We start from the raw sequence: 16,156 nt of genomic DNA, 5'->3' as shown, positions 1-16,156 counted from the left end.
GACCCCAAACATCTTTACTAATCCAGACAATATGACCCCAAACATCCTCACTACTCCAGACAATATGACCCCAAACATCCTCACCACTCCAGACAATATGACCCCAAACATCCTCACTACTCCAGACAATATGACCCCAAACATCCTCACTACTCCAGACAATATGACCCCAAACATCCACTACTCCAGACAATATGACCCCAAACATCCTCACTACTCCAGACAATATGACCCCAAACATCCTCACCACTCCAGACAATATGACCCCAAACATCCTCACTACTCTAGACAATATGACCCCAAACATCCTCACCACTCCAGACAATATAACCCCAAACATCCACTACTCCAGACAATATGAACCCAAACATCCTCACTACTCCAGACAGTATGACCCCAAACATCCTCACTACTCCAGACAATATGACCCCAAACATCCTCACTACTCCAGACAATATGACCCCAGACATCCTCACCACTCCAGACAATATAACCCCAAACATCCACCACTCCAGACAATATGACCCCAAACATCCTCACCACTCCAGACAATGTGACCCCAAACATCCTCACCACTCCAGACAATATAACCCCAAACATCCACTACTCCAGACAATATGACCCCAAACATCCTCACCACTCCAGACAATATAACCCCAAACATCCACTACTCCAGACAATATGACCCCAAACATCCTCACTACTCCAGACAATATGACCCCAAACATCCTCACTACTCCAGACAATATGACCCCAAACATCCTCACCACTCCAGACAATATGACCCCAAACATCCTCACTACTCCAGACAATATGACCCCAAACATCCTCACTACTCCAGACAATATGACCCCAAACATCCTCACTACTCCAGACAATATAACCCCAAACATCCACTACTCCAGACAATATGACCCCAAACATCCTCACTACTCCAGACAATATGACCCCAAACATCCTCACCACTCCAGACAATATGACCCCAAACATCCTCACCACTCCAGACAATATAACCCCAAACATCCACTGCTCCAGACAATATGAACCCAAACATCCTCACTACTCCAGACAATATGACCCCAAACATCCTCACTACTCCAGACAATATGACCCCAAACATCCTCACCACTCCAGACAATATGACCCCAAACATCCTCACTACTCCAGACAATATGACCCCAAACATCCTCACTACTCCAGACAATATGACCCCAAACATCCTCACTACTCCAGACAATATAACCCCAAACATCCACTACTCCAGACAATATGACCCCAAACATCCTCACTACTCCAGACAATATGACCCCAAACATCCTCACCACTCCAGACAATATGACCCCAAACATCCTCACCACTCCAGACAATATGACCCCAAACATCCTCACTACTCCAGACAATATGACCCCAAACATCCTTACTAATCCAGACAATATGACCCCAAACATCCTCACTACTCCAGACAATATAACCCCAAACATCCACTGCTCCAGACAATATGAACCCAAACATCCTCACTACTCCAGACAATATGACCCCAAACATCCTCACCACTCCAGACAATATGACCCCAAACATCCTCACTACTCCAGACAATATGACCCCAAACATCCTTACTAATCCAGACAATATGACCCGAAACATCCTCACTACTCCAGACAATATGACCCCAAACATCCTCACTACTCCAGACAATATGACCCCAAACATCCTCACCACTCCAGACAATATGACCCCAAATATCCTCACTACTCCAGACAATATGACCCCAAACATCTTCACTACTCCAGACAATATGACCCCAAACATCCTCACTACTCCAGACAATATAACCCCAAACATCCACTACTCCAGACAATATGACCCCAAACATCCTCACCACTCCAGACAATATGACCCCAAACATCCTCACTAATCCAGACAATATGACCCCAAACATCCTCACAGACGATGTTGTATGTATGGTTTACTCCACAGTACTAACACACACCTGCTATGTGAGGTATCTGTTGTGTAACACATATCACCTGCAGTGCATACTACTCCAAACGGATTGAAGAAAACACATACTCTATCTTTGCGTCGGCATGCTAGTCAAGTTTTTGAATAAAAAATAACATTAGTTGCGAAATTTGTTACACCCCTTCACCGGGACTAAAAATCTATGCGGCCAAACATGTCGCATCACCCATGTATTAATGGACAACAACAAAGGGAGTAACAATTATAATCAGACAGCTCAGAATACATTTGTCAGTTAATAGAACTTATGATGTTAAATGATTATAAAGTGATTTCCCAGACTCATAGGCTGTCCAAAATGGCACCCTATCCCCTACATAGTGCACCACTGTTGACCAGTGTAGGGAATAGGGTGCCATTTGGGATGTACAAATATTCTACTGAGCTCAACTAATTACAAAAACAAAATGTCTGGAATCTGTTAAAGAGACTGTGGATCAATAGTATCATGTTATGTTCATGACCCTGACCCCCTCCTCTGTGGCTTCCAGATAGCTTACACATTTTTACTTTCATTTTCTTTTTTCTTTTTCTTGGGGGGTGGTTTGGGGGTGGTAGGGATTGGGAGGGAGGGAGTGGGGCTTGAGGGACTATGGGAAGTAATAGTGTCTTATTAAAACCGATGTGGGCTTATTATATTTGCATGTATGCTATGTGTCTTAAGCTGTGCTTTTAAAGTCAATTAATACTACTCTCAACTCACCCACGTTCGTTATAAATACGATGCATTGTTCCTTCTTATGCTTTAAAGTAAAAATGACAAGTTAAATATATATCTACATATTTACTCTTGTATGATCTTTGTTTCTAGCCATGTACAGTACTGCAGTTTTTCTACTACGCATCTATCTTTGAAAAACAGTTTGTAATACGTTTTATTTTTTGTCTCTGGAAGATTCCTACTGTTAAAGCCTAGCTTTCATTGAACCTCTATTCTGTCTCTAGAATATGGAATGATCGGCGAACATACTGTAAAAAGTCAGCGGCCCAGATCAGTCTTTGACACAAAGGCCCTGCAGGAGCAAGCTGAATCTGCTAAATTTATGGCACAAACTGGTAATACAATAGTTATGTTTCTTTCACCTTTTATTTTGTTAACTATAAACTTAATTTCATCTAAGTCACTTGCATGCTCTCTCTTGTGCTGCACCTTTTAGGTGATAATGTTTCTGTATTTTTTTTAACCTCTTACCACCTCCTCCTTCTTCTGTTGCTATTCACATTAAAACCCACTAGACAAATGTTCCTTTTCCCTTTGAGTATTTACATAGAATAACAACTATAATTGGGCTCCCTGGGTCTCTGTTCATTTGTTGTTACACAGCGAGTTGGCAAGTGCATTACTCGTTTCTCAAATATTAAAGGTAGGAAAAATTGCGCCCTGTCACAGTTAATAATATCCTTAAACATGTGCTTAATAACATTTGAAAAATGTCCTTCATCGACAACTCCTACTGCCTTCGGCAAGAGTGAAACACATACTGAATAAAAAATGGGTTTGATAATTACTGTTTAATGGAAGATAAACTAAAATCTTAACTTAAACCAGTCGAATATACAAAAATATAGTGATGATTGTATCCATTCTAAAATTGCAGGAGGATAGAAATTAATTGAAAAGCATCTTTATTGCTTCTCCAGTTCCTCATAGAGGGTTTCTAGGCTCAATCCAAACGCACTGCGATAAAGACTATTCTTTTTTTTCTATTTCTTTCCCTTTTCTTTCTAATTTCAGTTTTTTTTTTATATAAAAAATACATGTTTCTGGGTTCCGTTAATTGTTTGTTTGGTTTTTAATTTTTTTTAACCCAATTTCACCTCATTTGTTGTTACTTTTAAATCTGTGACATTGATCAACACACCTGCCTTACTTTCATTTTAATTTGCAAATCCACTTTGTTGTTTACTAAATCCTAACAGCATGTCTCCATTCCAACACGCTGTGGGAGTGTGTTATTTGTCTCTTATGGACCCCATCACTTTGCTCTTCAGTTCTTCCATTCTTAGATTGTCTAATTGACTCTCCCTGTACTGCTTCATCTTACCAATTGATCCACCTTTCAAAGTCTATTATAATTCTGATCAGACCAATTATATATAATAGGGTTTACAGTATATCCCTATTGGGTTGAATCAATCTATATCAGTCCTATTATACTGCAGCTTAGTGACACAATACAGAGGGAAATCTTCATAAGATTTCAATTACATATAAATGTATTCAGAGCTGAAATTTCCAAATCTCTTATGCAAATAAAGCCTCGTTGAAATTGAACATCACACGTACATCTTAAACTGTAATCAAAATATTTGAATGTTGTCTTCTTGCTTTCTAACACACAACTAAGCTATCTTGGATTATTCTATTCACCCTACCTACTTAGCTCAATGCCAAGGGTGTTAGCATAACCAATGTTAGCGTTTATTCAATTTATTCAGCATTTCATGGCTTTTGGATTTGTGACATGATCATATTTTTGCATTGAAAGACCTCACCCAGGACATACTGATGCATTGTTGACATTCACTGTCAGTAAGGCAATGCTTTTGTTATTGAGAATTACCACCTAACGGCACACACATAAGCAAATTCACTCCACATGTGTTTATATACAACCAGTGTATGAAGTTGTACCTCTGAGAATTAAACTGGTATACTTTGTATACACTCCTAGAAAGAAGGCTTCCAAAAGGGTTCTTTGGCTGTCCCCATAGGATAACCCTTTTTGGTTCCAGGTAGGGCCATTTTGAGTTCCATGTTAAACCCTCTGTTGAAAGGGTTCTACCTGGAACCAAAAAGGGTTCTTCAAAGGGTTCTCATATGGGGACAGCCGAAGAATCGTTTTAGGTTCTAGAAATAACCTTTTAATCTAACTGTATGGTTCTAGAGACAGTTGACTAGTGTACATTTAAATATTCAGTATCAACAGTTAAAACATGTCATAATAGGAGTGTGACACACCAGCAGACCTTTTGTCACATTCTGCTGTTTGGAAAAATAGTATTTTATGAACCCAATGCAAACTGGCACTGTGAATGTTACTTCCATGCAACAAGCTCCATGCAACAAGCTGTGCTCTTCTGAATAAAATGAAAAGAGGAGTTCTTCTTCCCTCTCGTTTCCCTAGTACTCTTAAGAAAAATATAAACTGGCAAAAAAAAATAATGTTTTCACAAATTGTGATCAAACACTAATTAATATGCATTGGAGTACGATCCTCTCTGGTTGTCAAGGAAACTGCACTGTAGACTGTAGTGCTGTAACACTGCTGTGGGATCCATACTCTAGACTTCTCATTAACTAACTCTCCATTCAAGTTGAACTTTTATTTCACTAGTAGATGTCCTTCTTGCATGCAACCATGTTGTTTTACATTTTATAGAGCTTTTTGAAACATTTGATTTGGTTTTATTGATGCATGTGTCAGTATGAAAGATGAAGGTGAACTGTAGCTGTAAGATGTAACACCTTTTAGTCAGATAAAGGGCCAAATCCCTTATTGTGATCAGAAGTAACACTGGGGCCTGTGATGTGGAGCTTTGCTGTGATCTTTGAATAAATGTCCTTCAGACTAAATCTGACAAATGATTAGTGTCAATTATGATGCATCTGTACAGTTCCTCCAAACCATTTGGGACTTTACTATGATGCATCTGTACAGTTCCTCCAAACCATTTGGGACTTTACTATGATCCATCTGTACAGTTCCTCCAAACCATTTGGGACTTTATTATTCTCCAACTGTACAGTTCCTCCAAACCATTTGGGACTTTATTATTCTCCAACTGTACAGTTCCTCCAAACCATTTGGGACTTTATTATTCTCCATCTGTACACTTCCTCCAAACCATTTGGGACTTTACTATGATCCATCTGTACAGTTCCTCCAAACCATTTGGGACTTTACTATGATGCATCTGTACAGTTCCTTCAAACCATTTGGGACTTTACTATGATCCATCTGTACAGTTAGTCCAAACCATTTGTACTTTACTATGACACAATAAGATTAATTTTCTTTCTACTTGAGACTCCGTTCATGGGAGCCAGACAAGGTTTCTGAACAAACAGCTTTTTGACCAATTACTAGTCTTAAAGGTTCTTGTTCCCTGCAATCACAATACAACAACACATACAAAATGATGAATGGGAAATCAAAGGAACTGGATCAAGAGATATGGGGCTAATGACCAACAGAGTCGTGGTCTTCTCTCTTATTAATCATTTATCAAAGATCACATAAAGGTAAAACATGTCTATTTAGTTAAATATTAAAGTTAACTAGGTTAATATCCCTTAACGTAGTAGTAGTTTAGAATAACTCCTCCCCCGTTGCTCTACCTTGAAACCCCGCCCCAGCACAAAGCTCCACCCCAGTATAACCCCACCCCCTGTAGCCCCACCCCCTGGGCTGATCATGTGACCGTGTTGCTGCATTTAACTGGTGTCACCCTTCTCCCTCTACACAGGTGAATCTGGTGCAGAGGAGTGGTCCCAGTGGAGCTCATGCTCAGTTTCATGCGGCCAAGGGTCGCAGGTGCGAACAAGAACATGTGGTTCACCATACGGAACACACTGCAGCGGCCCTTTAAGAGAGTCAAGGGTTTGCAATAACACTGTCCCCTGTCCAGGTAGTAATAGCTGCAGCATTATTACTTTACTTGTTATAACGTCTTTCTCCTTCACCCTTCATTTTTCTATGTGTGCATTGTTGTGCTTGCTTTGAATTGACCATCAAACCAATGTTTTAGTTACTGTTTAGTTTGACCTTTTAACTAGTCTATTTGGTTATATTCTTATTACTTAATATTATTATTTCATGTATTATTATTATTGTTATTATTATTATTATTATTATTGTTAGACATCTATTATCTGGTGATGCTTTCTTCTCTTTGTGCATGTCACGGTGTTTTTCAGAAGTGTTGTCTATGTAATCCATCTCTTCCCATATAATGATAAGTCATTTCACCACAACTCCTGAAATGATTGACAGTGATGTAGTTCTGTAGTTTTGCATGTTATGGAGATTAGGGAATTGTAGATTCTGGTTTGTGTCTCCAGGGTTCAGTGTGTTTGCTTGTAGGTTAAGGTTAGTGGTATATTTGTATATATATATAGCAGTATCTGTACAATTATACTGCAAGACATATTTATCTCGATGTAGGCTGTTACAGTAGTTGAGTTGATGAAATGTTGCCTAGATTTTTGCATACTTAGTCTGGTACCTAATATTTTTGGGTTGTTGGTCCAGTTGATGTATTTTGCACCTCTGGGGTCTTTAGAATGTTATAACGTCTTACACTGTTGACAGTTCTTGCGTTTTTTGGCAGATGGTGACATTCAGTATTTTCTTATAAACACAACATTCCCCTACACAAGACAGTCCGTCATTGGTAATTGTTGGTGATTTGTGATGTATTACCTTCTGAATTGTGGAGAAGAAACCCATCTTCTGTGTGTGTCTACTGTATGTAGATATCCCTGTGTTCAACAGCAGCTGTCATACTAATCTTAGTGTTTTTACATCTGTTGATTTGCAGGGAATTTTAGGAGCCACTCTTCTATGTGGAGGAAAGTGTCACTGAAATTACATTTAGGCACAAAGTCATATAAAAGGTTTCACCCCCGTCGGCTAATCAGAAATTCATGCGACCAGCTCTCTGACATTTAGTCAGACGTAGTCCACATTAAGATGTGTCATGACTAAGTGTAGGGTTGGCAGTTTTCTCAAGGGTCAGACAAGAGGGCAAGACATTATTCCAAACCGTTTTCATTTACCATTTCTAACCTGACAAGCTCTGGTAGCTAGCTGAACTGACCCAACACGTTCTGGTAGCTAGCTGAACTGACCCAACACGTTCTGGTAGCTAGCTGAACTGACCCAACACGTTCTGGTAGCTAGTTGAACTGACACAACAAGCTCTGGTAGCTAGCTGAAATAACCCAAAGAGCTCTGGTAGCTAGCTGAACTGACCCAACACGTTCTGGTAGCTAGCTGAACTGACCCAACACGTTCGGTAGCTAGCTGAACTGACCCAACAAGCTCTGGTAGCTAGCTGAACTGACCCAACAAGCTCTGGTAGCTAGCTGAACTGACCCAACAAGCTCTGGTAGCTAGCTGAACTGACCCAACACGTTCTGGTAGCTAGCTGAACTGACACAACAAGCTCTGGTAGCTAGCTGAACTGACCCAACAAGCTCTGGTAGCTAGCTGAACTGACCCAACAAGCTCTGGTAGCTAGCTGAACTGACCCAACAAGCTCTGGTAGCTAGCTGAACTGACCCAACAAGCTCTGGTAGCTAGCTGAACTGACCCAACAAGCTCTGGTAGCTAGCTGAACTGACCCAACACGCTCTGGTAGCTAGCTGAACTGACCCAACAAGCTCTGGTAGCTAGCTGAACTGACCCAACACGCTCTGGTAGCTAGCTGAACTGACCCAACAAGCTCTGGTAGCTAGCTGAACTGACCCAACACGCTCTGGTAGCTAGCTGAACTGACCCAACAAGCTCTGGTAGCTAGCTGAACTGACCCAACACGCTCTGGTAGCTAGCTGAACTGACCCAACAAGCTCTGGTAGCTAGCTGAACTGACCCAACACGCTCTGGTAGCTAGCTGAACTGACCCAACAAGCTCTGGTAGCTAGCTGAACTGACCCAACACGCTCTGGTAGCTAGCTGAACTGACCCAACACGCTCTGGTAGCTAGCTGAACTGACCCAACAAGCTCTGGTAGCTAGCTGAACTGACCCAACAAGCTCTGGTAGCTAGCTGAACTGACCCAACCAGCTCTGGTAGCTAGCTGAACTGACCCAACCAGCTCTGGTAGCTAGCTGAACTGACCCAACCAGCTCTGGTAGCTAGCTGAACTGACTCAACAAGCTCTGGTAGCTAGCTGAACTGACCCAACAAGCTCTGGTAGCTAGCTGAACTGACCCAACAAGCTCTGGTAGCTAGCTGAACTGACCCAACAAGCTCTGGTAGCTAGCTGAACTGACCCAACAAGCTCTGGTAGCTAGCTGAACTGACCCAACAAGCTCTGGTAGCTAGCTGAACTGACTCAACAAGCTCTGGTAGCTAGCTGAACTGTATGAATCACCCTCTTCCATTCAGAAACAATAATTGAAGCAGTCAGCCTATAGAGCCATGTACCCCAGGTGTCCCCCTGGATTGTAATGAAGAATAAGACAACCAGAAGTGATAGTGCTTCCCAAATAATCCATTATTTCCCCCTTGGTGAGGTTTTGGCAGCAGGCTAATAGGCTAAGCTGTCTCTTTCCCTGGAAGTAATGTGCCGTTGTTTCAGGCCAGTAATGTAGTCAAATCGACAGCAGAAATATTGAAATCTGTGTTTGTCTGAGTAAAATAGTTTTCAAGGACAGAAATACACGCAGGGAACATTTTCCTTGAAGGGCACTACACAAGGACTTTATAACACATTCATAACCTATACATACTGGCTGCATTCATAACTGCTTATGTCAACAACCACAAGACAAGGCAATATATATGTTGTTGTTTTTTTGCACAGAAGAAAATACAAAACAATATGATGAGAGTTTAAAAGGAAACATGACAAGAACATGGAGAGGAAGGAGCGGTGCAGGACAGGTCAAAACAACTTCCTCCTTTCAAGTAATTCTAGAATGAAACCAAACAAAGAAGTATTCTGATTTATAAGACTGTTAAACGTTTAGAATTTGACACAGAGGAAAACCAGATAAAATAAAATAAAAAATAAACTGATGTTTGTTGATGGAAGTTTGAGCATTTAGAAAGTCAACTGCTTATTAAGGCGTTATGTATGGCTTATGAACATGTTAGGAAGTCCTTATGTCGGTAAAGTGTCACTGCTACACAGCATGATGTCACAGTGGAGCAGTTTGTCTCATTTCAATCCTCACTAGAAGCTCACTACTAGAGCACCTTGATGACAATTATTCAAATGCAACGTTACCCAATTTAGAGATGGTATTTTTATACCAATTTGTTGAAAACGGCCAAAGTCTTACATAATTCCACCTTTCTTTTCAGTTGTAAATAGTTTATTGCACGGCAGAGAAGGCTTGTTAACTGTTCCAACACTGATTTCAATTATATGTCCTTTAATAAGGAAGAAGGCACAGTCTGCGTCCCAAATGGCAACCGATTTTGTATATAGTGCGTTACTTTTGACAAAGACCCATAGTGCTCTGATCAAAAGGAGTCCACTACGTAGGGAATAGGGTGCCATTTGGTCAAAAGTAGTGTACTACGTAGGGAATAGGATGCCATTTGTTCAAAAGTAGTGCACTATATAGGGAGCCATTTGGAACACAGAGCCAGACTTGTAGCTCAACCTGTACTCTGATTATATTTCTAACTGAACTAAAGAACTCCAGCCTTGCCCGATTTTTATTTATTCAACTAGGCAATTCAGTTAAGAACAAATTCTTATTTACAATGACGGCCTACCCCAGCCAAACCCTAATCCGGACGACGCTGGGCCAATTGTGCTCCGCCCTATGGGACTCCCGATCCCGGCCGGTTGTTATATAGCCTGGAATCTAACCAGGGTCTGTAGTGACACCTCTTGCACTGAGATGCAGTGCCTTAGTCCGCAGCGCCACTCAGGAGCACTCGGGAGTCCTATCTGATAAAAGCTCTTCATTATAAGCCTGACTTTGTGATCCTAGAATATGGTGTTGATCCTTCACAGAAGAGATACACTCTCCCCATCCATCCCACTGTCTCTCTCTTTCTCTCTCTCTCTCTTTCTCTCTCTTTCTCTTTCTCAGGTGCGATTGGGACTTTGATTTTAATTAACAATGTTTGAGCGGGATTTGCGTTTTCATGAAGCAATCAGAGGCGTTGAAGGAGGGATATGCCACTTGGCAGGATAACTTGGCACTCTTAACACACCAGTGACCAGATTATGTTTTATCCCAGGTGATAGAGAAGACATTCTGAGACAGTTCTAAGAAGCGCCAAACAGTCTAGCCTGACACAGTATTAGATGTCGGCCATTTTGTAGAAATACTATGTTGTTCTTTGTAAGCCGGTACTTCTGCTTGGCAGATCAGCAAGCAGTATGTGAATATGAATCACTACACAGAAGTAATATTAGGTCAAACTCATTTCACTTCCTAAAGATGGAAGCCCCACGTGGTCCCACAAGCCCATGATTACTACTTTGTGGTAGTTTAGGGTAAAGCTCACTGGTTGGATACGTATATGTGCTTTCTGTTTTGCTGAATATTATTGATCAAATCGTGTCATGTGGCAGAAACAGCGACAGCAATTAAACTGTCTATTTTATGTCTGTTGTGTACCATGCTCTTGCTGCAAAACTACATTTTTCCCTGGGATAATAAAGTTGAAACCTTATAGTTGGCCCCTAACCTCTGACCTCTGCCCTATGTCCAACAGTGCATGGCGTCTGGGAAGAGTGGTCACCATGGAGCCTGTGTTCGTTTACGTGTGGGCGTGGCCACCGCACTAGGAACAGGATGTGTGCCCCGCCCCAACATGGAGGGAGAGCCTGTGACGGGCCTGAGACCCAGAGCAAACTCTGCAACATCGCCCTCTGTCCAGGTATGGACTGTTGTCAATCTGCGTGTGTGTGTGTTTGTGTGTGTGTGTGTGTGTGTGTGTGTGTGTGTGTGTGTGTGTGTGTGTGTGTGTGTGTGTGTGTGTGTGTGTTTTGACATATTCTAATGAGACCATGGGTATAATTACCAGGATCCAAACAGAGGCAAACAGAACCAAACAGGGAGGGACCTATCTGAATTGGTCCAATAGAAACTCAACTTTTCTTTACAACTGTTTGCTACAGTGTGCACTAATGATTACACCCCATGATGCCCTGTTGTTATGCTTGCTTGTTTATTTTCCAACGTTTAGTATTTTAAAAGCCACTTCCTTGTCTTTCGTTCTCTAAATATTTGAATGGAGCTCTGATCCACATAATGTCAGTCAACATTCGGTCCTTCAAGAATGACTGAGGTGAATACGTTTAGAAACAAAGGGACCAGTAACAGACACAACACAAGTGATTTTCTACTCATTGGCACCATGTTAATATTAATAGCACCATGTTAATAGCAACATATTCCCTATGTAGTGCACTACTTTCAATCCGAGCCCATAGGGAATCCCATAGGGCTCTGGTCAAAAGTAGTGCACTATGTAGGGAATAGGGTGCCGTTCAGAAGATAAAGTCTAATCAAAAGACTATCTTGCAAGGAGAGAGCCTCTTGGGAGAAGACAACAGCTGCCTTTTTGGTGCAACATTATAGGATCAATTACACTGCAACTCAATGAAGAGAGAAGAGAGAGAGGAGAGAGAGAGAGGAGAGAGACAGAGACAGAGAATGAGGGGAGAGAGAGAGGGAGAGAGGAGAGAGGGAGAGAGGAGAGGAACGGGAGAGGAGAGAGGGGGTAGAGAGAGAGAGAGAGAGAGAGAGAGAGAGAGAGAGAGAGAGAGAGAGAGAGAGAGAGAGAGAGAGAGAGAGAGAGAGAGAGATGTAGACGGGATGCATATGGCATACAGGCCTCATGACATATTTAAAAGCAGCATGTGCCGTTCATGCTTACATCATAATATGGGTTGAAAACCCGCTGTCATAGAGTCAACACTGCAACACTGAAGAGGAAATCACTTAGCCGCAATTGCCAGTGAATGGTAAGCAGATTAGTGATGATGAGGTTTTTCCACAACCAGTGTGTGCAAGATGGTAGACAGACGATGATGCGCTCACAAAAAAGAACACACACACACACACACACACATACACTTAGTTTTTTCAGTTGCCTGGCTTTAAAAGTCTGCAGTCCATTCAGTCCAGTCAACTCCAATGCAATTAACAGCTATTTTCCTGAGCAAATTAAGTGTGTGTGTGTGTGTGTGTACCCGTATGTTATTTTTTTTCTAACTTTTGCTACTGTCATTTGATGTTCGATGTTAAATGAAAAAGGCTTGTCTGGGTCGTTCAGGTTGTCTGGGTCGTCCAGGTTGTCTGGGTCGTCCAGGTTGTCTGGGTCGTTCAGGTTGTCTGGGTCGTTCAGGTTGTCTGGGTCGTCCAGGTTGTCTGGGTCATTCAGGTTGTCTGGGTCGTCCAGGTTGTCTGGGTCGTTCAGGTTGTCTGGGTCGTCCAGGTTGTCTGGGTCGTCCAGGTTGTCTGGGTCGTCCAGGTTGTCTTGGTCGTCCAGGTTGTCTGGGTCGTCCAGGTTGTCTGGGTCGTCCAGGTTGTCTGGGTCGTTCAGGTTGTCTGGGTCGTCCAGGTTGTCTGGGTCGTCCAGGTTGTCTGGGTCTTTCAGGTTGTCTGGGTCGTTCAGGTTGTCTGGGTCGTCCAGGTTGTCTGGGTCATCCAGGTTGTCTGGGTCGTTCAGGTTGTCTGGGTCGTCCAGGTTGTCTGGGTCGTCCAGGTTGTCTGGGTCGTTCAGGTTGTCTGGGTCGTCCAGGTTGTCTGGGTCGTCCAGGTTGTCTGGGTCATTCAGGTTGTCTGGGTCGTCCAGGTTGTCTGGGTCGTTCAGGTTGTCTGGGTCGTTCAGGTTGTCTGGGTCGTCCAGGTTGACTGGGTCGTTCAGGTTGACTGGGTCGTTCAGGTTGTCTGGGTCGTCCAGGTTGTCTGGGTCGTTCAGGTTGTCTGGGTCGTTCAGGTTGTCTGGGTCGTTCAGGTTGTCTGGGTCGTCCAGGTTGTCTGGTTCGTTCAGGTTGTCTGGGTCGTTCAGGTTGTCTGGGTCGTCCAGGTTGTCTGGGTTGTGACAGTACATTGAGAGATGTTTCTTCAGAGGCTTTACTGATTGACCCTGTAGTTCTAGTCTGATGTGTGGTGACACGGCTACTTCTGTGACCACCTCAGTATCTTGTTTTGTCTCCAGCTCTTCATTCGGCTGCAGGTCTTTTTGACAGAACTATTTACAGCTCTGGGGTGTGGCTATAAGCAAAAAGACACGTCTCTGAACTCTAAGTTCATGGACAATAAAGTATTCTTCTTCTCTTCTTTTAAGAAAAGGCCAAGCTCTTCATTCAACTGTAGGTCGTTTTGCAGAAATTTAACTCTGGCTCTGTTTTAAGAAGGGTGTAGTTGGTAATAAATGCAGCAGAACCTCCCCCAAGGAAGTTGGTTTGTGGAGGCAATGACAAATGCAGGTGGCAAACTCATTACTTTCTGTGTTTGTCCTCTGAGCCGTTTTAAGGCATTTTCACCTCTGAGAAGAGAACTGAGAACTAGCAGCTCCAAAAGCAGAAGTAATGAATTGTCCCTATTCCCTATATAGTGCACTTCTACTCTGGTCAAAAGGAGTGCACTGATGGGTACAGTTTTGGGACACATCCACACACGGCCATTCTCTTGCAATATGACCCACTAGACCTGAACTATTTCAAGCCACTCAAACCACAAGCGGTAATGGTGTGTTCATGCATGAACATTGCACTGTGTTTTCAGGGGAAGGATATTATAATATGGGTGTCTAGGTGTCAGGCTCTCAACCTGAAGACAGCCATTTGAATATGGTCTCCTTCCACTTCTTCTGACTGACTGTCCTATTTTTCTCCCTTTCTCTCCCTCTTGGGTCTTGTGTGTGTGTGTGTGTGTGTGTGTGTGTGTGTGTGTGTGTGTGTGTGTGTGTGTGTGTGTGTGTGTGTGTGTGTTGGTACGTGTCTGTGTGTGTGCCCCAGTGGACGGCCAGTGGCAGGAGTGGAGCCTGTGGAGTGACTGTTCAGTGACCTGTGCCAACGGGACCCAGCAGAGGACCAGACAATGCTCAGCCGCTGCCCACGGTGGGTCGGAGTGTCGTGGCCACTGGGCGGAGAGCAGAGAGTGTTACAATCCAGACTGCACAGGTAACACACTGACTGGGCCACTTAGCTATTAATGCCATCATCATCGCCATCATCATCATCACCATATTCATCATTATCACCACCACCATCATCATCATCATCATCACCACCATCATCATCATCACCACCATCATCACCATCACCATCATCATCATCACCACCACCACCACCATCATCACCATCACCATCATCATCATCACCATCACCATCATCATCACCACCACCACCATCATCATCATCATCATCACCATCATTATCATCATCATCACCATCATCATCATCACCACCATCATCACTATCATCATCGTCCCAGGGACTACAGATGTAAATTAGCTGTTAGCTAAATCTGGTGCAATGTATCATTTCTCAGTGGTGTGAGACTTGTGTTTGTGTTGTACAGTGTCCCTGTCCAAATAAACTTAATGGAATAGTTCACCCAAATTACAAAATTACACATTGGTTTTCCTATGCTGTCAGCGGTCTATGGACAAGGTATGACAGCAATCCATGATACAGTATGGTTTAGTTTCCCTTAGTTAACGTTTTAGCATTTGTGGCACAATTCCCATTCAAGTCATGGGACCAATATTAGCATTTTTTGCGCATCATGTCCAAATCATCCAAAAGTATCTAAAATTGATTGTGAATCTCAACAAAGTCTCTTATAGATAGTGCTGAGCGATGAACTGAAACTGGGGTTATTTTTGGTTTTTGAAACAACTAATTCACTGATGTCGGTTCAATTATTTTAATTCCATTTTGTTCATTTTCTTTCCTTTTTCTGTGAGCTCAATGCGCACATTAAGTAGTTTCTCTAGAGATAAATCAGATCAAGCCCGAACTGTGCGATGTAGTAGGGAGTTGTATTTTCCAACAGGTAGATATTCTACAAAGTTTAGTGCAGAAAACATGGTAATTAACTGCAATGACCATAATCCATTGCGTGCCTACTTGTCCGTTCTGTGTGTTTCTAAAGGCCTGCTACATTAGGTTAATGTGGGGAAGACACGGAGAGAGAGAGGAGAGACAGAACATAGATATAGAGGGCAGTTGCTTGGCGAGGTATCTCTACCTGAAAATACATGATCTAAGTTATTGATAGTTGGTATTCAGCAGTCATAAAAATATGTCTTATTTACTTTGAAGAACTACTAAAATAGTGATTATGTCAGACAGCAGCTCTATAGAGATGAGATGATGACTTGGAATTAAATATTAAAGTCATCAAATAAAACAAATATTTAATTCAAATAAATAAAGGATGGTTAATAAGTGATTAGCAGTAATGGGAAGTCACTACCAT

At 42.3% G+C, this 16,156-nt stretch overlaps 1 protein-coding gene across 1 annotated transcript in view; it reads left to right on the top strand.

Moving 5' to 3' along the window:
• LOC106577441 (adhesion G protein-coupled receptor B3) overlaps positions 1-16,156 on the top strand; it is a 350,410-nt gene that overhangs the window by 114,031 nt on the left and 220,223 nt on the right. Inside the window, exons 3-6 of the mRNA XM_082978585.1 lie at positions 2,968-3,078; positions 6,493-6,654; positions 11,433-11,597; positions 14,689-14,853. Of these exons, the coding sequence (XP_082834711.1) occupies positions 2,968-3,078; positions 6,493-6,654; positions 11,433-11,597; positions 14,689-14,853 (603 nt within the window). The remainder of the gene's footprint in view (positions 1-2,967; positions 3,079-6,492; positions 6,655-11,432; positions 11,598-14,688; positions 14,854-16,156) is intronic.

The sequence above is a fragment of the Salmo salar genome, chromosome 01 (genome assembly GCF_965601325.2).
Source record: "Salmo salar chromosome 01, fSalSal1, whole genome shotgun sequence".
Taxonomy (NCBI): domain Eukaryota; kingdom Metazoa; phylum Chordata; class Actinopteri; order Salmoniformes; family Salmonidae; genus Salmo; species Salmo salar.
The sequence above is the reverse complement of the archived record's forward strand: the minus strand, read 5'-3'. Positions and strand labels throughout refer to the sequence as shown.